This window comes from Lissotriton vulgaris, chromosome 1_1 (assembly GCF_964263255.1).
Source record: "Lissotriton vulgaris chromosome 1_1, aLisVul1.2, whole genome shotgun sequence".
NCBI lineage: Eukaryota > Metazoa > Chordata > Amphibia > Caudata > Salamandridae > Lissotriton > Lissotriton vulgaris.
The window spans coordinates 330,738,639-330,761,905 of NC_141685.1; the positions used below are offsets into that span (position 1 = coordinate 330,738,639).

General features: G+C 48.5%; 1 protein-coding gene across 1 annotated transcript in view; it reads right to left on the bottom strand.

Annotated features, from left to right (window-relative positions):
- LOC147747135 (cytochrome P450 4B1-like) overlaps window positions 1-23,057 on the bottom strand; it is a 217,263-nt gene extending 194,206 nt beyond the window's left edge. The window contains exon 1 of the mRNA XM_086952392.1: window positions 22,683-23,057. Within this exon, the coding sequence (XP_086808518.1) occupies window positions 22,683-22,874 (192 nt within the window). The 5' untranslated portion in view covers window positions 22,875-23,057. The remainder of the gene's footprint in view (window positions 1-22,682) is intronic.
- Between the last annotated feature and the right edge of the window lie 210 nt (window positions 23,058-23,267).

The following is a 23,267-nucleotide window of genomic DNA, read 5'->3' on the forward strand; positions in this document are numbered from 1 at the left end:
TCTGGGACGTGTGAGTGACAGGGCTGGGAGGATGACAGGTGGTGAATGCGCAGATTACACCTTAGTGGGAGGTAGGAGTGGCTCTTGACTCTGGATCTTGCTGTGCTCTGCCACCACAATGCTGGCTCCACCCTCCTGGGGAGCGTCGGATGATTCCGCCGACACCTGGCCCAGGAAGGGCGAAGCCCCATCAACAAGGTACTCTGGCTGCCCCTGTCCGCACAATGCTGGCTCCACCTCCTGTGGGGCGTCTGATGCGCCTGCCCCTCACACTGAAAGCAGAAGCCGGAGTACACCCGCCAGGGTACTCGAGGACTGAGAGTGGCTATGCAAAGGCCCCCCTGGCCTGCGAGAACAAAAGAAAGGCCATATAAAAGAAGGAGCCCTGCTCCTTGAAAATTAGATCCTGTTTGGGCTACAGAAGGAACTCTGCCCGACGAGAAGGACCGGGAAGGACAAGGAAGAGTGCTGTCTCTTGCCTGTGTCTGGTGCCTTGCTGCCGAAGGAGAGGAAAAAGGAAAGACTACGAAAAGACTTTTGCTTTACAAAACTTTGTGCCGAACTCTGCTAAAAGATCTCCAAGGGCTTGAAACTGAACTTGCCCCCTGACCAGCGCCCCAGGACCAGTGGGCGCTACACCCTGAGGAAAGCAACTGCGTGTGCTGCTCCTCGTGGCAGTACCGACGGAGGAATCTCCTCCAAGGCAACGACATCCACCTGACCACCGTGACCGGGGCCCAGAGCAACAGCGAGAGCAAAGTGAGGACCAGCCGCCGCTGGCCCGAACACCGTGACCGCAACTGCACCGGGAGCCCGAGAGCAATGCGAAGGAGGACCCGTCCGGTCCGAGCTCTCGAGTTGACTGCGCCACGAGCAGCCAATCCACTTGCAAAGACGGACAGTCGCCCTGTGAGAGTCCCCTAGGTCGGTACCTTGCCCGACAGCTCAGCTGTGAGCGCACAGCTGCACCGGCACTTGGCTGGGTACGTCCTGCACTTGAGGACCGTACTGCCACTTGCCGCCACCACGCAACCGCCGCCTCCAGGGTCGGAGCGGACGACGAGGAAAGGACCCTGCCGCCACAGAACACCGCTGCCCCGGATGACCCGTGAACTGCTCGGCTGAGAGCCGCAACGAACAGCGGCCCCGGGAAGGCAACGCGACGTGGGACAGATCCCCTGGGAGCCGCCTGCTCCACAAGAACTTTGTTGAACTGGGCAGAAGGCCCTAAAGAACTCTTATTGCTAGAACGAACTGTGGCAACTTGAACTAAGTAACTTGGAACCGCTATTTGAAAGTCTGATAACTGTATTCATAAGCCTGCTTGAAGTCTAAATAAAGATATATATTTTTACAGAATACAGTTTGGTCTCATTGTGTGGTGGGTTGGTTGTGACGGTGTAATATTGCAAGTGTTTAACCCTATGTGCCCCAAAGATTAGCCTACGACTGCTTAAGCCACACTACCTAGAGGGTAAGCAGAGGTTGTCTGGAAGGTAACCCTCAGCCCTGACGAGGAAGAGAGAGTCCCTGCTTGTCGCTAGTGTTGCACTGCGCCAACTAGAGCCTCCCCCTTCCTACATTGGACGCAGCGGTGAGGATTTTTCGAATTTACACTTGCGGTATCTATACCTTAGCTTCCGACCATTGCACAGTGATTTCAGTCCAGTTACTTAGCCACAGACTTTGCTTTTTGCTGAAAGAAGATTCCGAGTGTGAGAACCATGCCGGGCACGAAGAGCCTGGATGGAGCGGAGTCCACGACCTCTGAGGTGTTGGAGGTGGAGTGGGACGCCGCAAAGCTGGACAAATACTCAAAGACGGAGCTGAAGTTTTTCTGTAAGAAACTCAAAGTTCCGCACGCTGGTTGCAAGAATAAGCCAGAATTCTACAAGGCCCTGAAAGCCTGGATAGAGTCCAGAAAGGCCCCGGAGGATCAAGATGCCCTCGCGGAGCAAGATGCGACTGAAGAGCAGAATGCACCTATGGATCTGGTGGATCTCGAAAGGCAAGACAGCGTGCACAGCTTTGGTAAAGGCCTGTCGCCAGAGGAGCTGGCAGACAGGAAGGAAACAAGGAATCACGAAAGAAAGCTGGCAGAATTGAAAATCCAACTGGAGCTGGAAACAAAAAGAATGGCGCTGGAAGAGCGAAAGCACCAAATGGATTATGAAGTGAAAATGAGGGAGATGAGTCTCAAGGAGAGAGACTTGGATCGTCCTCCCTCTGGTGGCAGCACATCGCCAGTGCAGGTAGAGTCAAGAGTGCACATCCCGAAGGACGTAGTTAAGGAGTTCTTTAAGGGGGATGACATAGGACAGTGGTTTAGGGCATACGAGGTAGCCATGTCCTCCCACCGGGTCCCTGACAAGGATTGGGGAGCGGGGTTGTGGGGAAGGTTCCTTAGCGAAGGGCGAGATACCTTGCTAGATTTGCCCGTTGAGAAACAGAGATCCTATTCCCACATGAAAGAAGCTTTAATGCGCAGGTACGGGCTTACCCCTGAAATGTATAGACAGAAGTTTAGGGGATGTACTAAGCGGCCTGGGAATACGTATGTGGAGTATGTGACTTATTTTTGCAGAGCACTGGATGGTTGGGTGAAGGGTAGCAAAGTGAATGATTTTCAAGGTCTCTTTGATTTAATTGCATGGGAGCACTTGTCTGATCACTGTTTTCCTGAGTTACGCCAACACCTGATCGATAGCAAGCTGTCCAACCCGAGGAAGCTTGCTGAGGAGGCGGACCGCTGGCTCAGCACCAGGGTCCACAAGGGTCCTGTGGGAGACTCCGCCAAGAGTGGGCAGGGTCCCCAGCAGAAGAGTGGGGGGGGACAAGGGGGGAAAAACAGAAAGGGTTCCAAAAAGGCCCCCAAAGTAGTTCCCAGGGGAACCCGCAGCAAGGTTCTCAGCCTCCCCCACCCCCAAAGCAGAATGGGGCCCGACAGGTAAACCTGTTCCAAAGGGGCCCTTCAATTGTTACAAATGTGGCGAGCCTGGGCACATATCCAGTGACCCCAAGTGTCGCCTGTTTGGAAAACCCGCACCCACTGGTGCTCCGCCCCGTCAAGTGACTAGTGTTCACTTAGGAGAAGAAGTGATGGTCCCGGGGGGTGGAGATCCCGTTCAGATGACCCTAGTCTCGCTAGGAGACAGTGAGATGATCCCTACGAACTACCTGCCCTCTAACACTAGGAAATATGGGCAGATGGTGATCATCAATGGCAAGGAAGCTGAGGCTCTTCGAGACACAGGAGCCAGTGTGACTGCAGTGAGGCAGCACCTGGTGTCTCAAGAGCAGGTTGTACCCCATGCCTACTGTAGGGTTATCAACGCTGATAATTCTGAGAGTCAGTGTCCGATGGCTCAAGTTCCCTTCGAGTGGGGGGGGGTCTCTGGGACTCTGCAGGTCTGTGTAAGAAAAACCATGCCTGTTGACTGTTTGCTAGGGAATGACTTGGAGCACTCCCCTTGGGAAAAGGTGGAGAAAACGACTCACCTGCGGATGGTGGGTCTGCCTGACTGGGCGTGCGTGACCACCCGGTCAATGACAGCCAGTAGGGGTGATCAAGAGGTCCTGGGGCCTGAAGGAGAGGCCCAGGAACCGGCCTTAGGAAGAGGGCGCAGGGGGCGCGGGAAACCGGCCCCTGAGGTTCCCACGGTCCAGGAGGGAGCAGACCTTGAGGGGGATGCCCTGGAGCCTACAGGGGAACAGATCGCCGAACTGGGGGACCTGCCTGAGCTGACCCATTGGCAGCAAGAAGGAGGACCCTCCAGGGAGGAATTCTGCAAGGAGCAGAAAGAATGCCCCTCTCTCATGGGTATGCGGCAGCAGGCTGCAGACCAGGCTAATGGTGTTCAGGCCAAAACACATTACGTGTACTGGGAGAACGACCTCCTGTATTCAGAGCCTAAGGCTGCTGAACCTGGGTCAGCCCGTGTGCTGGTGGTACCCCAGAAGTTCAGAGCCTTCCTACTGGGTCTGGCTCATGATGTGCCTTTAGCAGGACATTTGGGGATGGACAAGACCTATGACAGGCTTGTCACCCACTTTTACTGGCCCCAAATGCATAAGAGTTCAGACGCTCATTGCAGAACCTGTCCGACTTGCCAGGCAAGTGGGAAGACCGGAGGGAAGAAGAAGGCTCCCCTCCAACCCTTCCCTGTGGTCGGTACGCCATTCCAGCGAGTGGGTATTGACATCGTTGGGCCTCTGGACCCCAAGACAGCCATGGGCAACAGGTTCATCCTGGTCTTGGTGGACCATGCCACCCGGTACCCTGAAGCCATCCCTCTGAGGACAGTGACGGCCCCGTGGTGGGACGTGCACTGATGGGAATTTTCTCACGAGTAGGATTCCCTCTAGAGGTGGTGAGCGACAGGGGGACCAACTTCATATCCAAGTATATGAAGTCCCTTTGGCAAGAGTGTGGTGTAACGTATAAGTTCACCACGCCTTACCATCACCAAGGTAACGGGTTGGTTGAAAGATTCAACCGAACCCTGAAGGGCATGATCATGGGCCTAGAAGGTCAGATGAGGCGTAAGTGGGACGTCCTCTTACCATGCCTACTCTTTGCATATCGCGAGGTACCCCAGAAGTCCCTAGGGTTCAGCCCCTTTGAGCTACTGTACGGTCACCCCGTGAGAGGACCACTGAGTTTGGTAAAGGAAGGCTGGGAGCAATCTCCCAGGAAACCTCCCCAGAATGTATATAGCTACATGCTGGCCTTCAGAAACCAGACCAGGCGCTTCAGACAACTTGCCGAGGCAAATCCGGAAGCCAGCCAGGAAGAGATGAAGCGGTGGTACGACCAGAATGCCACTCTGGTCGAGCTTCAGCCTGGACAAGAGGTGTATGTCCTGGCCCCAGTGGAGCCCTGTGCCCTTCAGGATAAGTGGACAGGCCCATTCGAGGTTGTGGAGCGCAAGAGCCCGTGACATACTTGGTGGACATGAAGACGCCCAGGAACCCTTTACGGGTCTACATGTCAACCGCCTCAAGCCCCACTTGCGAAGGTCCGAAGTGGGCATGTTGTTGGCAACTGATGACGGAATGGAGGAGGAGTCGGAGCCTCTCCCTGACCTCTTAGTGGCCTGTGAGAAAGACGGGTCAGTGGATGGAGTTAACCTCTCACCCACCCTGACACCCGAACAACAGGAAGATTGCCGCCAGTTGCTGGGGCAGTTTCCAGATCTGTTCTCCCTGGTTCCGAGTGTCACAGATTGGTGCGTCCATGATGTGGACACTGGAGACAGCTTACCTGTGAAGCATAAGGCTTACAGAGTGACTGACAGGGTCCGGGCCTGCATCAAGGAGGAGGTCTCCAAGATGCTTGCCCTGGGGGTGATTGAGTCTTCCAGCAGTCCTTGGTCCAGCCCCGTGGTTTTGGTTCCGAAGGCTGCTGCACCGGGAGCCACACCCGAACTCCGGTTCTGTGTGGACTACAGAGGACTCAATTCAGTCACGAAGACTGACGCGCACCCCATCCCCAGAGCGGATGAGCTCATTGATCGGCTAGGGGCTGCTCGGTTCCTCAGTACGTTTGATTTGACGTCTGGGTACTGGCAGATCGCCTTGACCGATGGGGCAAAGGAGAGGTCGGCATTCTCTACACCAGATGGGCATTTCCAGTTCCGGGTTATGCCATTTGGAATGAAGAATGCCCCTGCCACCTTTCTGAGATTGGTCAACCAGGTGTTGGCTGGGCTGGACGAGTTCAGTGCCGCCTACCTGGATGACATCGCGGTGTTCAGTGGCACCTGGCCAGAACACCTGCGACACCTCTGGGAAGTGTTGATGGCTCTGCGCAGAGCAGGCCTCACAATCAAGGCAAGCAAATGCCAGATTGGGCAGGGTTCAGTGGTGTACTTGGGACACCAAGTTGGGAGTGGCAAGGTAGCACCTTGCAACCCAAAATTGAGACCATCCTGGCTTGGGAACCCCCCAAGACCCAGACTGCAGTGAGAGCCTTCCTGGGGCTCACTGGGTATTACAGGAGGTTTGTCAAGGGCTATGGCACAATCGTGACCCCCTTGACAGAGCTGACTTCGAAGAAGCAGCCCAGGAATGTGATTTGGACTGACACCTGTCAGAAGGCTTTTGACACCCTGAAGACTGCCATGTGCACGGCGACCGTGCTCCTGGCTCCTGATTTCTCCAAGGAATTCATAGTGCAAACAGACGCTTCAGAGCATGGTGTAGGGGCTGTTCTTTCACAGATGACTGAGGAGGGCTTTGACCAACCCGTAGCCTTCATAAGTAGGAGGTTACTTCCACGGGAAAGTAGGTGGAGTGCAATAGAGCGTGAAGCATTTGCTGTGGTCTGGGCGCTGAAGAAGCTAAGACCCTACCTGTTTGGGTCTCACTTCCGAGTTCAGACGGACCACAGGCCCCTCAGATGGTTGATGCAAATGAGGGGTGAGAACCCGAAACTGTTGAGGTGGTCCATTTCTCTACAGAGTATGGACTTTACGGTGGAACACCGCCCTGGCACCGATCACGCCAACGCTGACGGTCTGTCCAGATTTTTCCGCCTTCGTGATGTGGAACTCACTGGGGAAGGGTAGTTCCCCCCACATTTCAGCTGGAGGGGACACATGTTAGACCTGGCACCTTGGCGTGAGTCTCCCTTCCACTTTTTGCTGATGTGCCTCCGATGTTTTGCTGGTTTTCCGATACTCAGGGCACTGCGCCACGGCTGACCCGTGCCGCAGTGCAAGTGCTCCCTACTGTAAATTGTACATGCGATTGGTATCCATGATTGGTTCATTGGATTTACTGGTAGTCCCTAGTAAAGTGCACTAGAGTGCCGGGGCTTGTAGATGCCAATACTGCTGGTGGGCCTGCAGCGCGGGTTGCGCCACCCACCGAAGCAGCCGTAAAGATGTGTCTGGGAACTGCGACCGCAGAACCCGCGTGCGGTCTCGTACTGTCACGCTAGCTGGGCAAGTGCACCCACTTGCCAGCCCCCGAACCTTCCCTTGACTACATATTAGTCACCCCTATGGTAGGCCTGCGGGCAGGGTGCGTTGTAGGTGTAAGGTAGGACAAGCCCTGATGTGTGTGGCATGTCCTAGTAGTGACTTACAACCAAAACCGTATTTCACTATTGAAGGCTACCTGCTCCATTAGGCCAGACTGAGCTGCTGGAGTTATTACACCCTATAATCCCAGCAGGCTCAAGGAGCATGGTAGCGCGTCGTGTTTAGTATGCCTGAACTCAGGATGATAAAATATTTCTTTTAGTAAAGTTTATTTTAGTATCCTGGGTTTGCAAATGCTACTTTTAGAAAGTGAGCCTTTGCTTGCCTAACCATTTCAGCCCGCCTCTGCTGGTATGTGTATCTGACTGTCTGGGACGTGTGAGTGACAGGGCTGGGAGGATGACAGGTGGTGAATGCGCAGATTACACCTTAGTGGGAGGTAGGAGTGGCTCTTGACTCTGGATCTTGCTGTGCTCTGCCACCACAATGCTGGCTCCACCCTCCTGGGGAGCGTCGGATGATTCCGCCGACACCTGGCCCAGGAAGGGCGAAGCCCCATCAACAAGGTACTCTGGCTGCCCCTGTCCGCACAATGCTGGCTCCACCTCCTGTGGGGCGTCTGATGCGCCTGCCCCTCACACTGAAAGCAGAAGCCGGAGTACACCCGCCAGGGTACTCGAGGACTGAGAGTGGCTATGCAAAGGCCCCCCTGGCCTGCGAGAACAAAAGAAAGGCCATATAAAAGAAGGAGCCCTGCTCCTTGAAAATTAGATCCTGTTTGGGCTACAGAAGGAACTCTGCCCGACGAGAAGGACCGGGAAGGACAAGGAAGAGTGCTGTCTCTTGCCTGTGTCTGGTGCCTTGCTGCCGAAGGAGAGGAAAAAGGAAAGACTACGAAAAGACTTTTGCTTTACAAAACTTTGTGCCGAACTCTGCTAAAAGATCTCCAAGGGCTTGAAACTGAACTTGCCCCCTGACCAGCGCCCCAGGACCAGTGGGCGCTACACCCTGAGGAAAGCAACTGCGTGTGCTGCTCCTCGTGGCAGTACCGACGGAGGAATCTCCTCCAAGGCAACGACATCCACCTGACCACCGTGACCGGGGCCCAGAGCAACAGCGAGAGCAAAGTGAGGACCAGCCGCCGCTGGCCCGAACACCGTGACCGCAACTGCACCGGGAGCCCGAGAGCAAAGCGAAGGAGGACCCGTCCGGTCCGAGCTCTCGAGTTGACTGCGCCACGAGCAGCCAATCCACTTGCAAAGACGGACAGTCGCCCTGTGAGAGTCCCCTAGGTCGGTACCTTGCCCGACAGCTCAGCTGTGAGCGCACAGCTGCACCGGCACTTGGCTGGGTACGTCCTGCACTTGAGGACCGTACTGCCACTTGCCGCCACCACGCAACCGCCGCCTCCAGGGTCGGAGCGGACGACGAGGAAAGGACCCTGCCGCCACAGAACACCGCTGCCCTGGATGACCCGTGAACTGCTCGGCTGAGAGCCGCAACGAACAGCGACCCCGGGAAGGCAAGGCGACGTGGGACAGATCCCCTGGGAGCCGCCTGCTCCACAAGAACTTTGTTGAACTGGGCAGAAGGCCCTAAAGAACTCTTATTGCTAGAACGAACTGTGGCAACTTGAACTAAGTAACTTGGAACCGCTATTTGAAAGTCTGATAACTGTATTCATAAGCCTGCTTGAAGTCTATATAAAGATATATATTTTTACAGAATACAGTTTGGTCTCATTGTGTGGTGGGTTGGTTGTGACGGTGTAATATTGCAAGTGTTTAACCCTATGTGCCCCAAAGATTAGCCTACAACTGCTTAAGCCACACTACCTAGAGGGTAAGCAGAGGTTGTCTGGAAGGTAACCCTCAGCCCTGACGAGGAAGAGAGAGTCCCTGCTTGTCGCTAGTGTTGCACTGCGCCAACTAGAGCCTCCCCCTTCCTACAATATCCCTAAGAAATATTTTAAACGTGGATACAGAAATGGGTTGACATACCCTACAACTGTTTCTGCTCCTCTATGTCTGCCGAAGAATGTTGCTTTAAAATTTCCCTTTGGATCTTTTTGATTTTAGGTTTATCTTTAACTCTAACTCTAGTTGTGCCACTGCCTTTTTTACTCCTTAGGGACTCGAGTCTGGGTCTAAGCCCTGGTTACTTATTCCCTCAACCAGGACAGGAAATGTGGGGCTGAGCCGCAAGGAAAGCCTTCTCTCTGACAATTCTATCTCAGCATTTACTACCCCTATTACTCTCTCTAGCCTTCGATCAGTTGCAGTATTTTTACCAACCATGGGGTTTTTTGCAGGGGTTTACCCTGGTAATCTTTTTTCCCAATCGTCTCCCAAAAATGGGAAATCTTGAGGTACCAAGCTATTATTATTAGCCCCCTAATACAAAGTAAAACAAAACTGCATTTCCAACCTTTCAAAGCTTGTTAACAGCTGGACAAACTATTCCAAGAACAACAGAATGCGGATGTGCTTTTAAGCGCAAAACTAGTGCCCCGAATCAAAAACAGATAACGGTAGAAGTGGTACGATTAATATCTCCCACGGATGACCAGGTGAACCGCAACTCTCCCTCAGTTGATTTAATATTAATGTGAGTAACAGAGCAAACAGACCCTCCAAACATTCTAATAATATGCTACCTCAGGAACTTATAAGAATATCTCCCCTTTGTTCCAGGCTCTTTCAAAAGCCAGTCTGATGTTAGAGCAAAATAAAACCAAGGTTCTGAGCTCATATGACAAGGTTTATTTCTCCTCACAGAGGTCATGTTCTCCTTATAAGGCTGTTACCTACATAATTCGTCCAGATACTGAACCAAATTGGCATCCCTTCGAGTTCCACCAATAACAAGGTCAAAACCACCCAGTAAGTTTGAGGATTTCTCTTTCAACCACAAAACAGACTGTAACTGACGTGGAGGCACAAATTCTTCGAAGTACAGCTCTAAACTCGATATCACAGTTATGGGCCGTACCAGGTTTCACTGAAAGAAAAACAAGAGGGAGAGAGACTCACCAAAAAGGGCTGTTTTATGATGTGGAAACACAAAGCCAAGAGGGTGGACCTGCGTGGTCTCCTCCTGACGCTGACAGGCGCAAGACAGGCCCGCTCATGGCCCAGGCTTCACCCGCACGCATCCCGGACAGTGGGGCGACGTCAGCGCTTTTATATTGCTTTACTGGTTACAGGCTGCAGGGTGTTGTGGGACAGCGAGTCCCCAGAGGCTATCAGAAGCGGCTTCCTCACCAAGAAAATGAAAATCCCAGGTCACAAAGCCCCTAAAACAGCAGGGCGACAATGGTGCTTTTATAGCGTTTCGCTGGTTACAATCTGCAGGGTGTTGTGGGACAGCGAGTCCCCAGCAGCTATCAGAAGAGGCTCCCCCAGAGTGAAAGTGAAAATCCCAGGTCACAAACCTGCCGGTCTTGTAGCCATTCCCAGGAGTTGAAGAAAACACGGGCACAGTATAACATGCATAGTATCAACCACAATCCATCTAGCGGTCAGCACAACTACGAAAATATAAAAACACTGAGACTATTTGAAGGAAAAAATCAAAACTACATAAAGAACCTTAAGACTACAGGGATTAAATACCTTGAACCGTTACAAATTACTAAATTTCTCTGCGGGGATACCTCTAACATGCTTGGATGAAATATACAAAACGTAGGGGCCATATCAATACTTCAGCATCATTTTACGAGGCTCTGACTGAATTTGTGTGTATACTGTCTAATGCAGTTTGACTGTACATTGTGTAGGGTTAGGGAAGCCCTAAAAGCATAGCAGGTGGTCGTTCTGATGGCAGATTATGCTACAGTGCTGCACCAACTTGCATAAAACAGGACCACAGCACCAAGTGTACACGGATGTGCTGTGTGGTTTGATACATAGTATTGTAAACGCTATTGCGAGGAAAATGTAATGTGCAATGTCATTTTCAACTCCTCTAAAACAGTGCACTGGTTTCGACCCTAGTGGTGCCAACGAATTTTTAGCCCAAAAATTAAAAAATATGGCGACAAGTTAAAAGTAAATCATTACAGACTGCTAGCATTTACGCAAGAAACCACAATAATGGTGCATCCCAACGTGCTGTTATTATAGGATGCTAACAAAAGCAATGCATACACTATTTATTGACATTTGTTGCAGTATACGAGAAGCAATTACAAAAAGCAGCCCACCTCTCTTGTCTTCTTTCATCTAGTTGCCTTGCTGTAAAATGCATCCAAAAAAGCAGAAACCCGCGAGTGGTGCGCTCGCCACAGCGAGCCGTGGTTTCAATTATCGCGCCCATGTCTGGACACGATAATTGAAACCACATGGCCTATTGGTGTCTATTACTCGCACCAGGCGTGTAATAGACACCAATAGGCCGTGTGCGTAATAGACACCAATAGGCCATGGGCGGAGCAACACGCCCGCCTTTGGCCAATTGAGTGCAGTCTTTTATAAAAAGACGCACGCAAAGGCCAATCGGGTAGCACAAAAGTAAAAGCACACCCACGAGTGTGTACGATTCCTAGATCAACTACCCAAACCCCGTTAGGCGCGAGACCTAAAAAGGAGGATAAAGATATTTCTTCTTGTCACGCTTCTCCTGGGCAGGTGTATCTTTTTGGCCCATTCCCAGGTTAACAAGTCCTTGTAAATCTGGGTATTCATCAAAAACCATGGAAAACCCTTCCTTGTGCAGATTAAGGCAACACATCGATTTGCGCTGCGTTGCCTTAATCCAGAGTGTTTAAGCCTTTCAACGCCACGCAAAGTGACTTTGCAAGGCTTCATAAATCTGACTTAGAGGTTTGTATCATGCATGTACCAAGCTGTGTGGTGCAAGCATGAAGCAAAGCGGTTATAAATATGCCACTTACTGACTGCCCTTCATACAGGGATTACAGAATCCCATGTATTTTAATAATGAGAACAGTAAGAACAATAATAACATGTTAGATTTTAAATATATTAGTGCCAAATCTGCTTAAATGATTCAGTACACTGTGGAGATGATGCTATGGTATTGGCTTATCAAACACTTTGGGCCTCATTTATGAAAAGTGAAGCATCGCAGCGTGAAAACAGCCATGCGTCCCTTTTCATTGTGCCCTCCTTGCGACATGCTGGATGCTTCATATTTACAGTATGAGGCATCATGTCACAAGGAGTTAAGAAGTTAGAGCGACATGGGGCCACACATGTCATCATGCTACAATGCCTGCTCGGTGGCATATAACCACTGTTGGGTCAAATCGCCTGCCATGTGGAGCTGAATGAGGAGGATGATGCCATCATTGCCCTCCAACTCTGGGCTTGTTTCAATACTAATTATATGTACTTGCCGCCATTATCCAGACGAATGTGCAAGCTCACTTGAATCCAGTTTCCAGCTGTTGTTGGCCCGGGACTAAATCTAGCAGCCCATTTATTGACTCTTGTGATGAAATGACCCTGGGAGCCGTTAGAATGGACATTCTGTGTAGCTGGCAAGCGACACCCACAGACTAAGGGATTCCCCACTCCTGTGCAGAATTTAAAGTCATAGGCACCAGGAGCCTGTTCTAGGGAATGGGTTTGGGTTTATCCATAATACAATTGGTCCCAATGGTAGGTGTGGTATGAGATTTGAGTGCAGTCACTACATGGGTTTCTATTGCACCAAGGTGCTCTTTTATAGGTCTTAACTGTGCTTCCAGGATCATTGAAAATCTGTTAGAAATCTCGTCGATTCTGACGCCGCCCATAGTCATTTGACTTAACCTCCTCCGGTTACCATCCTATCTGTGTGGGATTTCGTCCGCTAAGAGTACGTGGATGTTCAGGCCCCCCTCATGATGCGTTGCAGCGCCCCAGGTGCTGTGAATGGGAGATGCTCCAAAACCTTGGAGTACTGCACAGGGGTAATGGGCACAGAACAGTCGCAGCGCCCCGGGGCTCGTAGCCTCAAAGATGCCAAAGGAAGTCCTCTATTCAAAGTATCAGGATTCTGCTTCAATTTAACACCCTTTTTAGGTTGAGCCTGAGCCAACGCGCAAGCGCTGCTCTGGAGATGATTTGTTGTAGTTCAGTACAGGAGAGAAGCCCCCCCACTCCCCGGTCCATATTTCTCATAGGCTTGTGTCTTTGTACTTTGTAAATGCTGGGTTCTGATTTTGTAATTAGCTTGTTAGTCTCTCCTTAGTACCGCTGTGTGGCCATTTTTTATCTCCCATGGCTACTGGCCCCTTTACTTGGTTTTTACACAGTATGTGTACTATTTTTTTTAATGAGTTTCTCCTACTGCAGGTACGAGGATGTGCTTTGCTTACATTCAGCGTACCGTGCGAGCTTTCACTTTTAAAGCAATTGGAACAATGCAGCCATTTCGAATCCAATGCCATAGGCCTCATTTAAATGCGACACCTATTGCATTCCAAATATTTTTCTATCTGTGCGCTTGATGAGTTTGAGTACGTCCAGAGCTGCGGAAAACATCAGAGGAGACAATGGGGTGGCGTGTGCTGGGGATGCGAGGAGGTATGGGGCTTTGTTTAGTGTTTGGGGAGGGGAGGGAGAGCCTGTGGTGCCGGGCTGGAGGGAAAGCAGCGAGAAGGGCAAACGGTAACAGTGCTGCTGGAGTGGGGCATGGGCTAGCTGCTTCCTGCAGAGTGCTGGCCCGGTCCACCCTCACTCACCCTTCCGGGGGAACAGCTGTGCCTAGCACGGTAAAAGGGCGGCCCCCTCTGGTGCTCTCCAACCTTCCAGCACTCCCAGGATCCTCAACGCTCTTTGCGCAGCTGTGTGGTATGCTCTGCCTGAGAGGTAAGTGCTTCAAACACTTTTGATGAAGTGCGCCAAACGGTGCCCTCTTCATGCAGGGCCAGCAGTGCCTTGGCCGGCTATGCCCGCCTGGCCGACAAGGGTCTACTCAGTGTAAAGTTGATGGGACTTTGAGCTTAGGGCTTTAGGGAGACTGCAGTTCCGACTGCATAGTGCCGTTCCAGGAGCTGAATGGCCACAAGGCGCTTTGTGGCTTCTTTTTTCATGACACCCCATGCTCCCCTGAGCTGCTAGTTTCATTTACTCTGGATGTTGCTGATTGTTATACTTTGAGCAGGGGCCCGTACTAGAAAGTACTTGTGGGGGCTCTTGCCTGCATGCAGTCCAGTCCTGGATGGTACAGGAAATGTGCCCTTCATCCTGTAGATGCTCGATTGAGGGTATTGTTCAGGCACCCCTGTTATTCCTCTGTCCATAGTCACAGGAGGGACGCGCTGTAGAGAGCATTCGATGATGCATTCATACTTACTCTTGCAGTTTACCCATTCACTACGAAGTAGGTCATAATGAATGAATGATTGGGATAAGCTCAATAGATGCCCTATCACAGACAGTTGGGTGGACATTTGGGACCACTGTTATCCCTGTAGTAGAGTAAGCGTCACACCGACACTAGCTTTCCATATTTTTTCCTTGACCGCGGGAACAGCAGGCTGTGTGTTGTGGTGACATGGAATTTCGAGGGCGTGAACTACATAAACCTGTAAAGTTGAATCCTTGGACCTCCTATATCCTTTTGTGTGTTTGAAGAGGAATTTGCAAATGGCTTTCAATGCAAATTTAGTGGCGTCAAAATGTCCACAGATATTTGGAAGTCTTTAAAAGGAAATGTTCACCGTAATTAGATTTTCAAGTGTATGCACTAAAATGCAGAAATGCTTGCATTTGTTGGTTTTTATTATCAAGTTGTGCAGTAAATAGGACTTTGGTTCCTTAAGGAAAAGTGTTCTATGCATCCGTCTGCGTGTTATAATTGCATTGATGTCGCACTTATATAGCACATTCGAACAATTATGTTTTTCCAGTTGAGTATGACGTGGGTTCAGTGGCCGCTTGTAGTGCTGTTTGCTGAAGATGTAACTAAGTACACAGATTGCCAGCCACACACTTACTTAAATCCTCTATTTTTGAGGGAACAAACCATAAGAGACTTCCTGGTTCGTACGGGTATATCACTCAAACCCTTTTATTATTTATTTGTTTTTTGTCTTTTTTTAAGTATTGATGTATGAAAGGGACACCTTATCGTTTTGTACACCTTATATACAATTATTTACAATTCACGATTATTTACAACACAAACACATACACATAACTAGTTGTATTATACAAAGTGAATTGCTCTATATATATACACTCAAATATTCGTACTACGAAGAAAAAATCATCCGTAATTCCATAAAGACCAGAGTCAAAAGTATAAACTTGATGACAATCATAAATCAATGAACTACAGTTGAATGTAGGCAGTTCAAAAAAGGAAAAATAGACTTCAAATTAATTCATTCAGTCCATTCAACCAATAAATGGCTAATCTTTTTACGCCAACGCGTTTCGAATCCGGTATGTCAACTCTACGGATTCTCATCAGGGCTCTGTCTTAATACGGGATATCTGCAAGTGTATAAAATAAAACTTGTTTTAGCTACATTTCTGACAGTTGTTTAGCTCCCAACTACATTTAACTCGGATTCCTCATATTACCTGTTGAACCAGCAGCCGCCGGTCAAGGGTAGGGTATTAGTTCTGACTGAGTTTCTTTTCTTTTCGGGATCTAAAAACAAACGCAGGTATCATGACCTGTTCTTGCTCACTTTCTAAGACCAGAATGGAGCACATATGTTATCAACATACCTTACTGGATCATGCTCGTGATCCTACGTTTCCACCAAATGGGAGTTAATTTTCAGTCTTTTATTACAGCCTGAAAATAATGAGAATAACGTTTTACGCGCTTTTTATGCACAGACGGAGAGAGTATGGCACTCGTTGCTCTACTCGGCATACCTGCTCTGAGGGATTCCTCGCTTGGGCTGTTCGTGTTCTAATCGGTTGCAGCGGTAAACGCTTTCTAACCATGTAGGCACCGCTTTCCTCAGTCCTTATTATTTGCGCTCGCTTTCCCTAGAGGAAATAACAGCGTTTTATTAGGTTTCTGGGGCTACTGCAATATTGGTGGCAAATCAAACCCATGTTAGCTCTAGACTTACTTGAACAAGCTGTGACTCGGCATCTAGCTCTCATTCACTTAGTTTGGCAGCCATGTTGTAACATGGTTTTGGACCTACTTATAGCTACTTGCTTGGCGGCCATCTTAGAGTGGGGTCACTAGAGAAAGCTCTCATTCACTTAGTTTGGCAGCCATGTTGTAACATGGTTTTGGACCTACTTATAGCTACTTGCTTGGCGGCCATCTTAGAGTGGGGTCGCTAGAGAAGGCTATCATTGCTGAAGATGAACATCACAGGAGCATCCAGTGATATTATGTGCCTAGTAGAACCAAAGCTTCTATGTTAACGAAATGCACCTTTTTGAATTTTGAGAAGACTATCATATTTTTAGAATAGTCCGGAAGCCCATCCTTGGGTGTGTGTGACTGTTACCAGTGGCACATGAAGTTACAGAAGATGTTGTAGCAACCAGGCTAATGTGCTGTCTATTTCCACTATACAACTTTACATCACACAACATAATTCCTAAACTAACAATTCTAATACAACATATCTCTCCCTTGCACTTCCAACAACCCTGTCTACTCTCCCCCACACAACCACTGTTCTCTCTTCTTGCAATTCCACTGCCCCCTCTCATCCCTCCCTCACAATCCCTATAACCTCTCTATAATGCCTGCTCACACATGCTACCTTCCTGTACCTTCTTGCACTGTGCACTGCTCCACATCTCGCTACCTCCTGGGTGCCCACTCCACTCATCCCCTCTCCCATGTATTTTCTCACACCTCTTGCTCACTCTTCCACACATTCTTCCTTCCTCTCTCATATTGGTTCACTTCAGGTTTTCGAGCCCAGTTTCTTTCCCATGCCTTTCCAAAATGCCCGTCCTTCAAACCCACAGTCTCCTCTTTTTCTTGGGGTATCTTCTGTGCACCTTCTTTAAGCGTCTGTGGCCTATTCTCCCCTTCTCTCTCTTTTTCTCACACACCCTTTCTGCTCCTCTGTCTCAGATTCAATCACCACTTCCTACACAAACTACCAATTCCTTTCTATCTTTCTTACTAACTATTCTGTGCAGCTCTCACTACGATCAGTTCAACATGCCACATAATTCCAAAACACACAAATACACTACACACCATATAATTTTCACAATTAATAATTCCAATACAACCCACATAAGTCCAGTCCACAACACATACATCCACTGCACACAACCAAAACACATACATAAAATACATTTTCATTTACAACGCCAATAGCTCTCACATTCACAGATGCGAGACCCATTGAATTGCAAATGCTTGTTAGTTACATGCTCAGCTGTACAGAAACAAGGCTACCATTAGGATGAGAAAGGCTTTAGTTATACCAAACCTACCTGGAAAGTGTAACTTCACTTCAGCAAACTGAAGTTTCCGCAGTGAGGCTGGCTTTACCCTAATGACACAATAGCACACTGAAATTGACCAAATAGTTCTTAGTTCTCTTAGTCTGTTTTGAATCAGCTTATCGAAGAACACATTTGCATCTTGACCCCCAAAGAAACTTCATGACTAGTGCACTCCCCCTTCTTCCACCCAAAGCAAATCCTATAGCTTGCATCTTGCCCCGAGCCATCCTGCATAAACACAATACCTAGCCTTATCTGGCATTCTCATGCCACCTAAAAATTAGGCCTCGTAACTGCTGTACAATCAAGTGTGGGTTGTGGTTCATAAAACCTACATCTTCTGCGAAATTCATATTCTTTGCTCTCTGTGCAGTTAAATCTCTCAGTTATGAGATAGACATCTACCCGGTGACTCTCCAGTGACAGTGCATGTTGCAACCTGGCTATAATGGTTTACCCGCCTCCTCAGACTTAAAAGAAACCAATAGAAAGTTGGAAAACTGACACCATGTTTTTGTTTAAAATAACTATTTCAACAGCAACTGTGACGATGTAAAAAAAACTAAACTGTAAACTGAATTTTAAACTAAAGTTTTAACTTGGTGCTTTTTGATTGTATGGTTTTGTTTTAGCAAATATTTTGTGCCAAAATGTAAAAGTCATAAAATAAAGAATTGTGATAAAAACAAATTTTAAAAAAAGAAGAAGAAGAAGAAATGCCTTTAAAGGCCACCTGCTTCCAAACAAGGGAGGGGCTCTCCTGGACCGGAGACCTGCAGATTTGGTAAAGATCACTGAGCATTTAGGAATCAAGAAGAACCTGATAAGCGAGTTACTCAGACATGACATTACTGATCACCAACTCTGTTTCTTTCATAACATACCTAGCACGTGCGCCCTGAGGCGGCTTCTGGGAGCAGGTAAAACTCCGCTTCAATCATCATTATAAAAACGGTTGGTTCCATCCTCTCCAGATAGCATACAAGGATCCTTGCTTTTTTTTTTTTAGGGATCTCTAAAAGTACTTCTAGGTTGGGTTTTGTTTTTGATCCTGACATAACACTCACCGAGCCCAACAAAGGAGCTCTTGCCTGATGCTGCTGCCATGTGTAGTTCTACAGGGCAATACTGCGGCCCAATGGGACTAGAGGAGAAAGGCCAAAGGCGCACAAGTAGAGCTGACGCATTTCCTGCTGCTACATGAGCGGAAAAGGAAACTGGTCCAATTTGGCTGTGGGCCCAGGAAAAGAGGATGAATAGGAAAAAAATATTAAAATCAGAAAGTGATTGGTTTATGTTCAATGTTAGACAATCTCAATCTTTACAAGATTTTGTGGTGCAAATAAAAGGTCAATAAGTGATTTGTCTATTCTGTAGTTCTAAAGAGGGGGACGCGGAGGCCTAGCAATTATTTATAAGGACATCTACAAATGTCGACTTCTACCATCTTCACTCGATGATTGTGAAAGTATGGCCTTCTCGATTGAATTTTCACCCACTGACACCCTTTCCGGCCTTCTGATTTACTGTACTCCAAAAGTTTTAAAACAATTCATCCCTAAATTTATTGACGCAGTCGCAGAATCAACTCTGGCTATGGCAAACTTTACAGCATTGGGGGATCTCAATATACATTTAGAGGACCAATCAAATCCCATAGCCAATAACCTTTTATCGACCCTTCAGGCGATAGATCTTCATCAAAAGTGTTTCCTCCCAACACATGACAAAGGCCATCTCCTGGACCCAGTCTTCAGCAATTTAGACAATCTCAGCTCTGGGAATCCTATCCCCCCTCCCTTGGTTGGTCCTTTATTTTGGGTCACGAGAATTGCCCCATGTGTTCAGAATCCAACGGTAGCTTGGGGCAGGAAATGGTCCAGACTCCCTTTGGCAGAATGGAAGTTGGCCCTAGATGCCTCAAAACCCCCAAAGGGAACTAACACTGATGAGACAAATAACAACTTTAATAACTGGATCCAGGACTCTCTTGATAGAATTCTTCCTAAAACCGTTATTCAAAAACAAACTAGGAAAAACGCAGCCCCTTGGTTCTGTTCCAAACTTAGGGTTTTAAAATAATCCTGCCGGAAACTAGAAAGGGTCTGGAGACAGGATTCCACACAGCATGGGAAGGAAGCCTATAGGAAGGCCATCAGGCTATATAAAACTTAAATCAAAGTTGCACGAACCCATTTCTATGAAATTAAAATCAGCACGGCCGCCAACTCTCCCAAGGAGATTTTTCGGATAGCGAAATCTCTGATTACCCCGCCTCAAATACCTCCATCAAGGGAAGGGGCTTTGACCCGCTGTAATAAACTACCGATGTTCTTTCAACAAAAGATCCAAGCTATCTATACAGCCTTTCCCCTTAATCAGCCTGAGCCAGAGGAATCCGAGGCAACGGGTTCGGTCCTGGTTCCGGTGTTGGAACAATTTCGCCCTTTGGACGCAGATACACTAGATCAGGTCATTGGCAAGGTGTCTTCAGGCTCCCCGTCGGACCCTGCTCCGCCCAACATCTCGTGGCGGCTCTGGACTCCGTCCGTACACAATCATTGAGGTATTGAACTCCTCTATTACAATTAGTACAGTCCCCTCCCAGTGGAAGTGCGCGATGGTCAGGGCCCTATTGAAAAAGCATAGTCTGGATCAATTAAAACTTTCCAACTACTGCCCAATATCGCTCCTGTCCTGGTTGAGTAAACTGTTGGAGAAACACATTAATAATATCCTGGTCAACCATCTAGAATCCAACAACCTGCTGGATGCCACGCAGTCCGGCTTCCGTCCTCACCACGGGACGGAGACCGCTCTGTTGATGGTAACAGAGGCGGCAATGAAGTTGGTGGATGAGGGGGGAATGGCTGCCATCATTCTCTTAGACCTCAGTGCAGCGTTTGATACGGTCAATCACACCATCTTGGCGGACCGACTCAAGAGTGTTGGGGTAACAGGCGCGGCACTGGCATGGTTCTCATCCTTCCTCAGCGACCGCCACTTCCAGGTCTTCGAGGGAGATGTGGCCTCCTCCAGTTTACCTCTGGGATGTGGGGTTCCACAGGGTTCGGCCTGAAGTCCGACGCTCTTTAATATTTACATGAGGCCGTGAGCAAGGATTATCCATGCATTTGGCATTAAGATCGTCAGCTATGCAGACGATACCCAGTTAGTGGTATCACTCCACCACAACAAGGGTTCGTCTAGCACCTTGGCTCCTTGCCTTGAAGCAGTGGCCAAATGGATGGAGCGCTCTTACCTCCGCCTCATTGGGGACTAGACAGAGATCATGTTGTTGGGGAATCCATCACCCACTGCCTCGGTCCCCATGTGGCCGACATTTTTAGGTCCCGTACCATCTCCAAAGCCACAAATAAAGAGCTTAGGCATCTGGCTTGACAAGTCCTTTAACTTTGGACATCATGCCACCATGCTTTCATCCATCTGCTATGGATTGTTGAGAATGCTCCGTAAAATTATTCCCCTCCTTCCATTTGAGGCTAGAAGGATAATGGGCCAAGCCCTCATATTGTCCCGGCTGGACTATGAAAATATTCTGTACCTGGGAGCCCCTCAAGCCACAATAAATAAATTACAAGTAGTTCAGAACTGTGCAGCACGGATGCTCCTGCAGGTTCCACGGCGGCAATCAGCAAGGCCAGCATTGCAACAGTTACACTGGCTACCTATTACTGCCAGGATACAATTCAAGGCTGTGTGCTTGGCACATAAAGCCATGTGGAAGACCGGCCCATCCATCTTACACTCATTATTAACACCCTACTTGCCGCCTAGGACTCTACGTTCTAGCTCTTTATATCTGGCTACCACTAAGAAAATAAGGAAGGACGCTCTTTCATATTCACTGCTGCTAAATTGTGGAACTCCCTTCCCCAAGCTATGCGGGGGAACAACAACTTGCTGACCTTTCGCAAGCTCTTAAAAACACACTTGTTTGGAATGCTTCCCTAGCGGTGTAGACTGATGTGATTCTGCTTCCTTTTCCGTAAGCGCTACGAGGCCTCCGGGTAGTTAGGCGCTATAGAAATACTCTTCATATCATATCATAAAGAGCAGTCACTATCATGAGCAGCCTCTTAGGCGTGTAGGGTGGCTGCCTTTATCTAATGTGAGGACTGCAGTTGCTTCTTTGTAATTCCTGAGTGGACCCAGCAGTGCATTTACAATGGATGCCTATAACACGTGCAAGCTCTGGCCACTCCTCGGTCACTTCTGCATGGGCTCCATAGGATTTCTATCCAGCAGGCTGTATCCAATGCAGGCCCACGGATCACACACCTGGAAAAACGTACAGATCACTCACGTGTAAACCCAACACTCTGTGGGTCTCTCCACTCTCACTTCTGCGGAGCACCAAGTGGACATATCGTACGGCTACGTGTCTCCTGTGCATGCATGAGTAGATGTGTGTACATTTTAAAGGCATGCTATGTTACATGGCTGCATGGCTTTTATTACACTTTACCCAAAGTGCAAAAGGGAGAAGGGCTGCACTTTTTGGAAACAACATGGAGGAGAACGCCCTAAAAATGACCATTTGTTTCTTAATTATTTAATTGCGCTAACTGAATAACATGATTTAAATGACTGAACACAAAGCTTTGGCGTTGAGCATTAAGAAGAAGAAAAGGATTTGGTCCTAAAGTCTCCGAACTGTATAATCCTGCACTCAAATCTTGGCTTCCCCACTTGGCCAAATTGTGTGATCCACAGCCCATCAATTAATTTCATTTTTAATAATTTTCCTACACCACCCAGTGCGAAAGCACATTGAAATAATTCAGTACACTGCCTCTGCTCTAAAAACCACACTTATGTATAGTTAGTATAAAATAATCTTACTTTACATTTAAAATAATATAAAAATCTACGTAGAGAACATGACAAAGTGACATTTTGGGTATTGTGGAAAGATCGTCAGGGTTCATTTAAAAAAAATAATAATAATAAAATAATTTCAATAAATGTCACTCAATTCACTAATATAACCGCATGCACTTAGTGGAGACAGTGATAAATGTTGAAAATACATTTTAAAATGTTGAAAAGAATATATGTTTTCATTCTAAAGCCGTTGTTATATTTTTCATGATAATTTTGCCCGATTTACACCTTTTGATAGCGCAGCCTTTCTCGGTGACTTCAGAGGACATCGAAACAAGCCGCTGTTTGCTTAAGAAGTCACGGCGGCCGCATCGGCGATGCTTCGCTGCACCTCGACCGGCTGACCGAACGAGTCGAAGCGCTGGGAAACACCCCTTCTTACCTCCTTGGCGTGACCGAAGAACCAGTGTTTGGGGGGTCCGGGGAAACTTGCAAAACCTGCAGTCAGCCTCCTATTTTGGAGATAGAGCGTGGCCGCTTTCAGCAACAACCCGGCGACACACAGCAAGGCAGCGGCCTGAAGCACCCCGCTCACGTCCAGGGACATACCGAGGGCGTACAGTGCGGACGCCATGGGGTGGCTGTTGCAGCTTTCCCTTTCCCTTTCGTGCTTCCTCCTGGTTTCTTCCCGTAGTGTAAATTAGTGGGTGAGAGCGCGGGCCGATGGGAGGGCTGCGCCTGAGTCACAGCTTTTCATTCATGTTCTTCTCACGCACAGTAAGCGAGGGCAGGCTCAGACACAGCGCCACCTGCTGGAATTTTCAAAAACGGATCGCCCCAAGACTTTATTTTAGTAACATATACAATAACAGTAACACAGCACGTTTCTTCTCCATTAATAATAATTGTGATCCGTTTTTCATTGGAAATTCCCCAAATCTTGTCGCACATTTGTTTACAGGCTGGGTGTTCTGTAATGCATGCATGGGGAGACAGAACACCCACGTGCCAATGCTTCTTTTTTTTC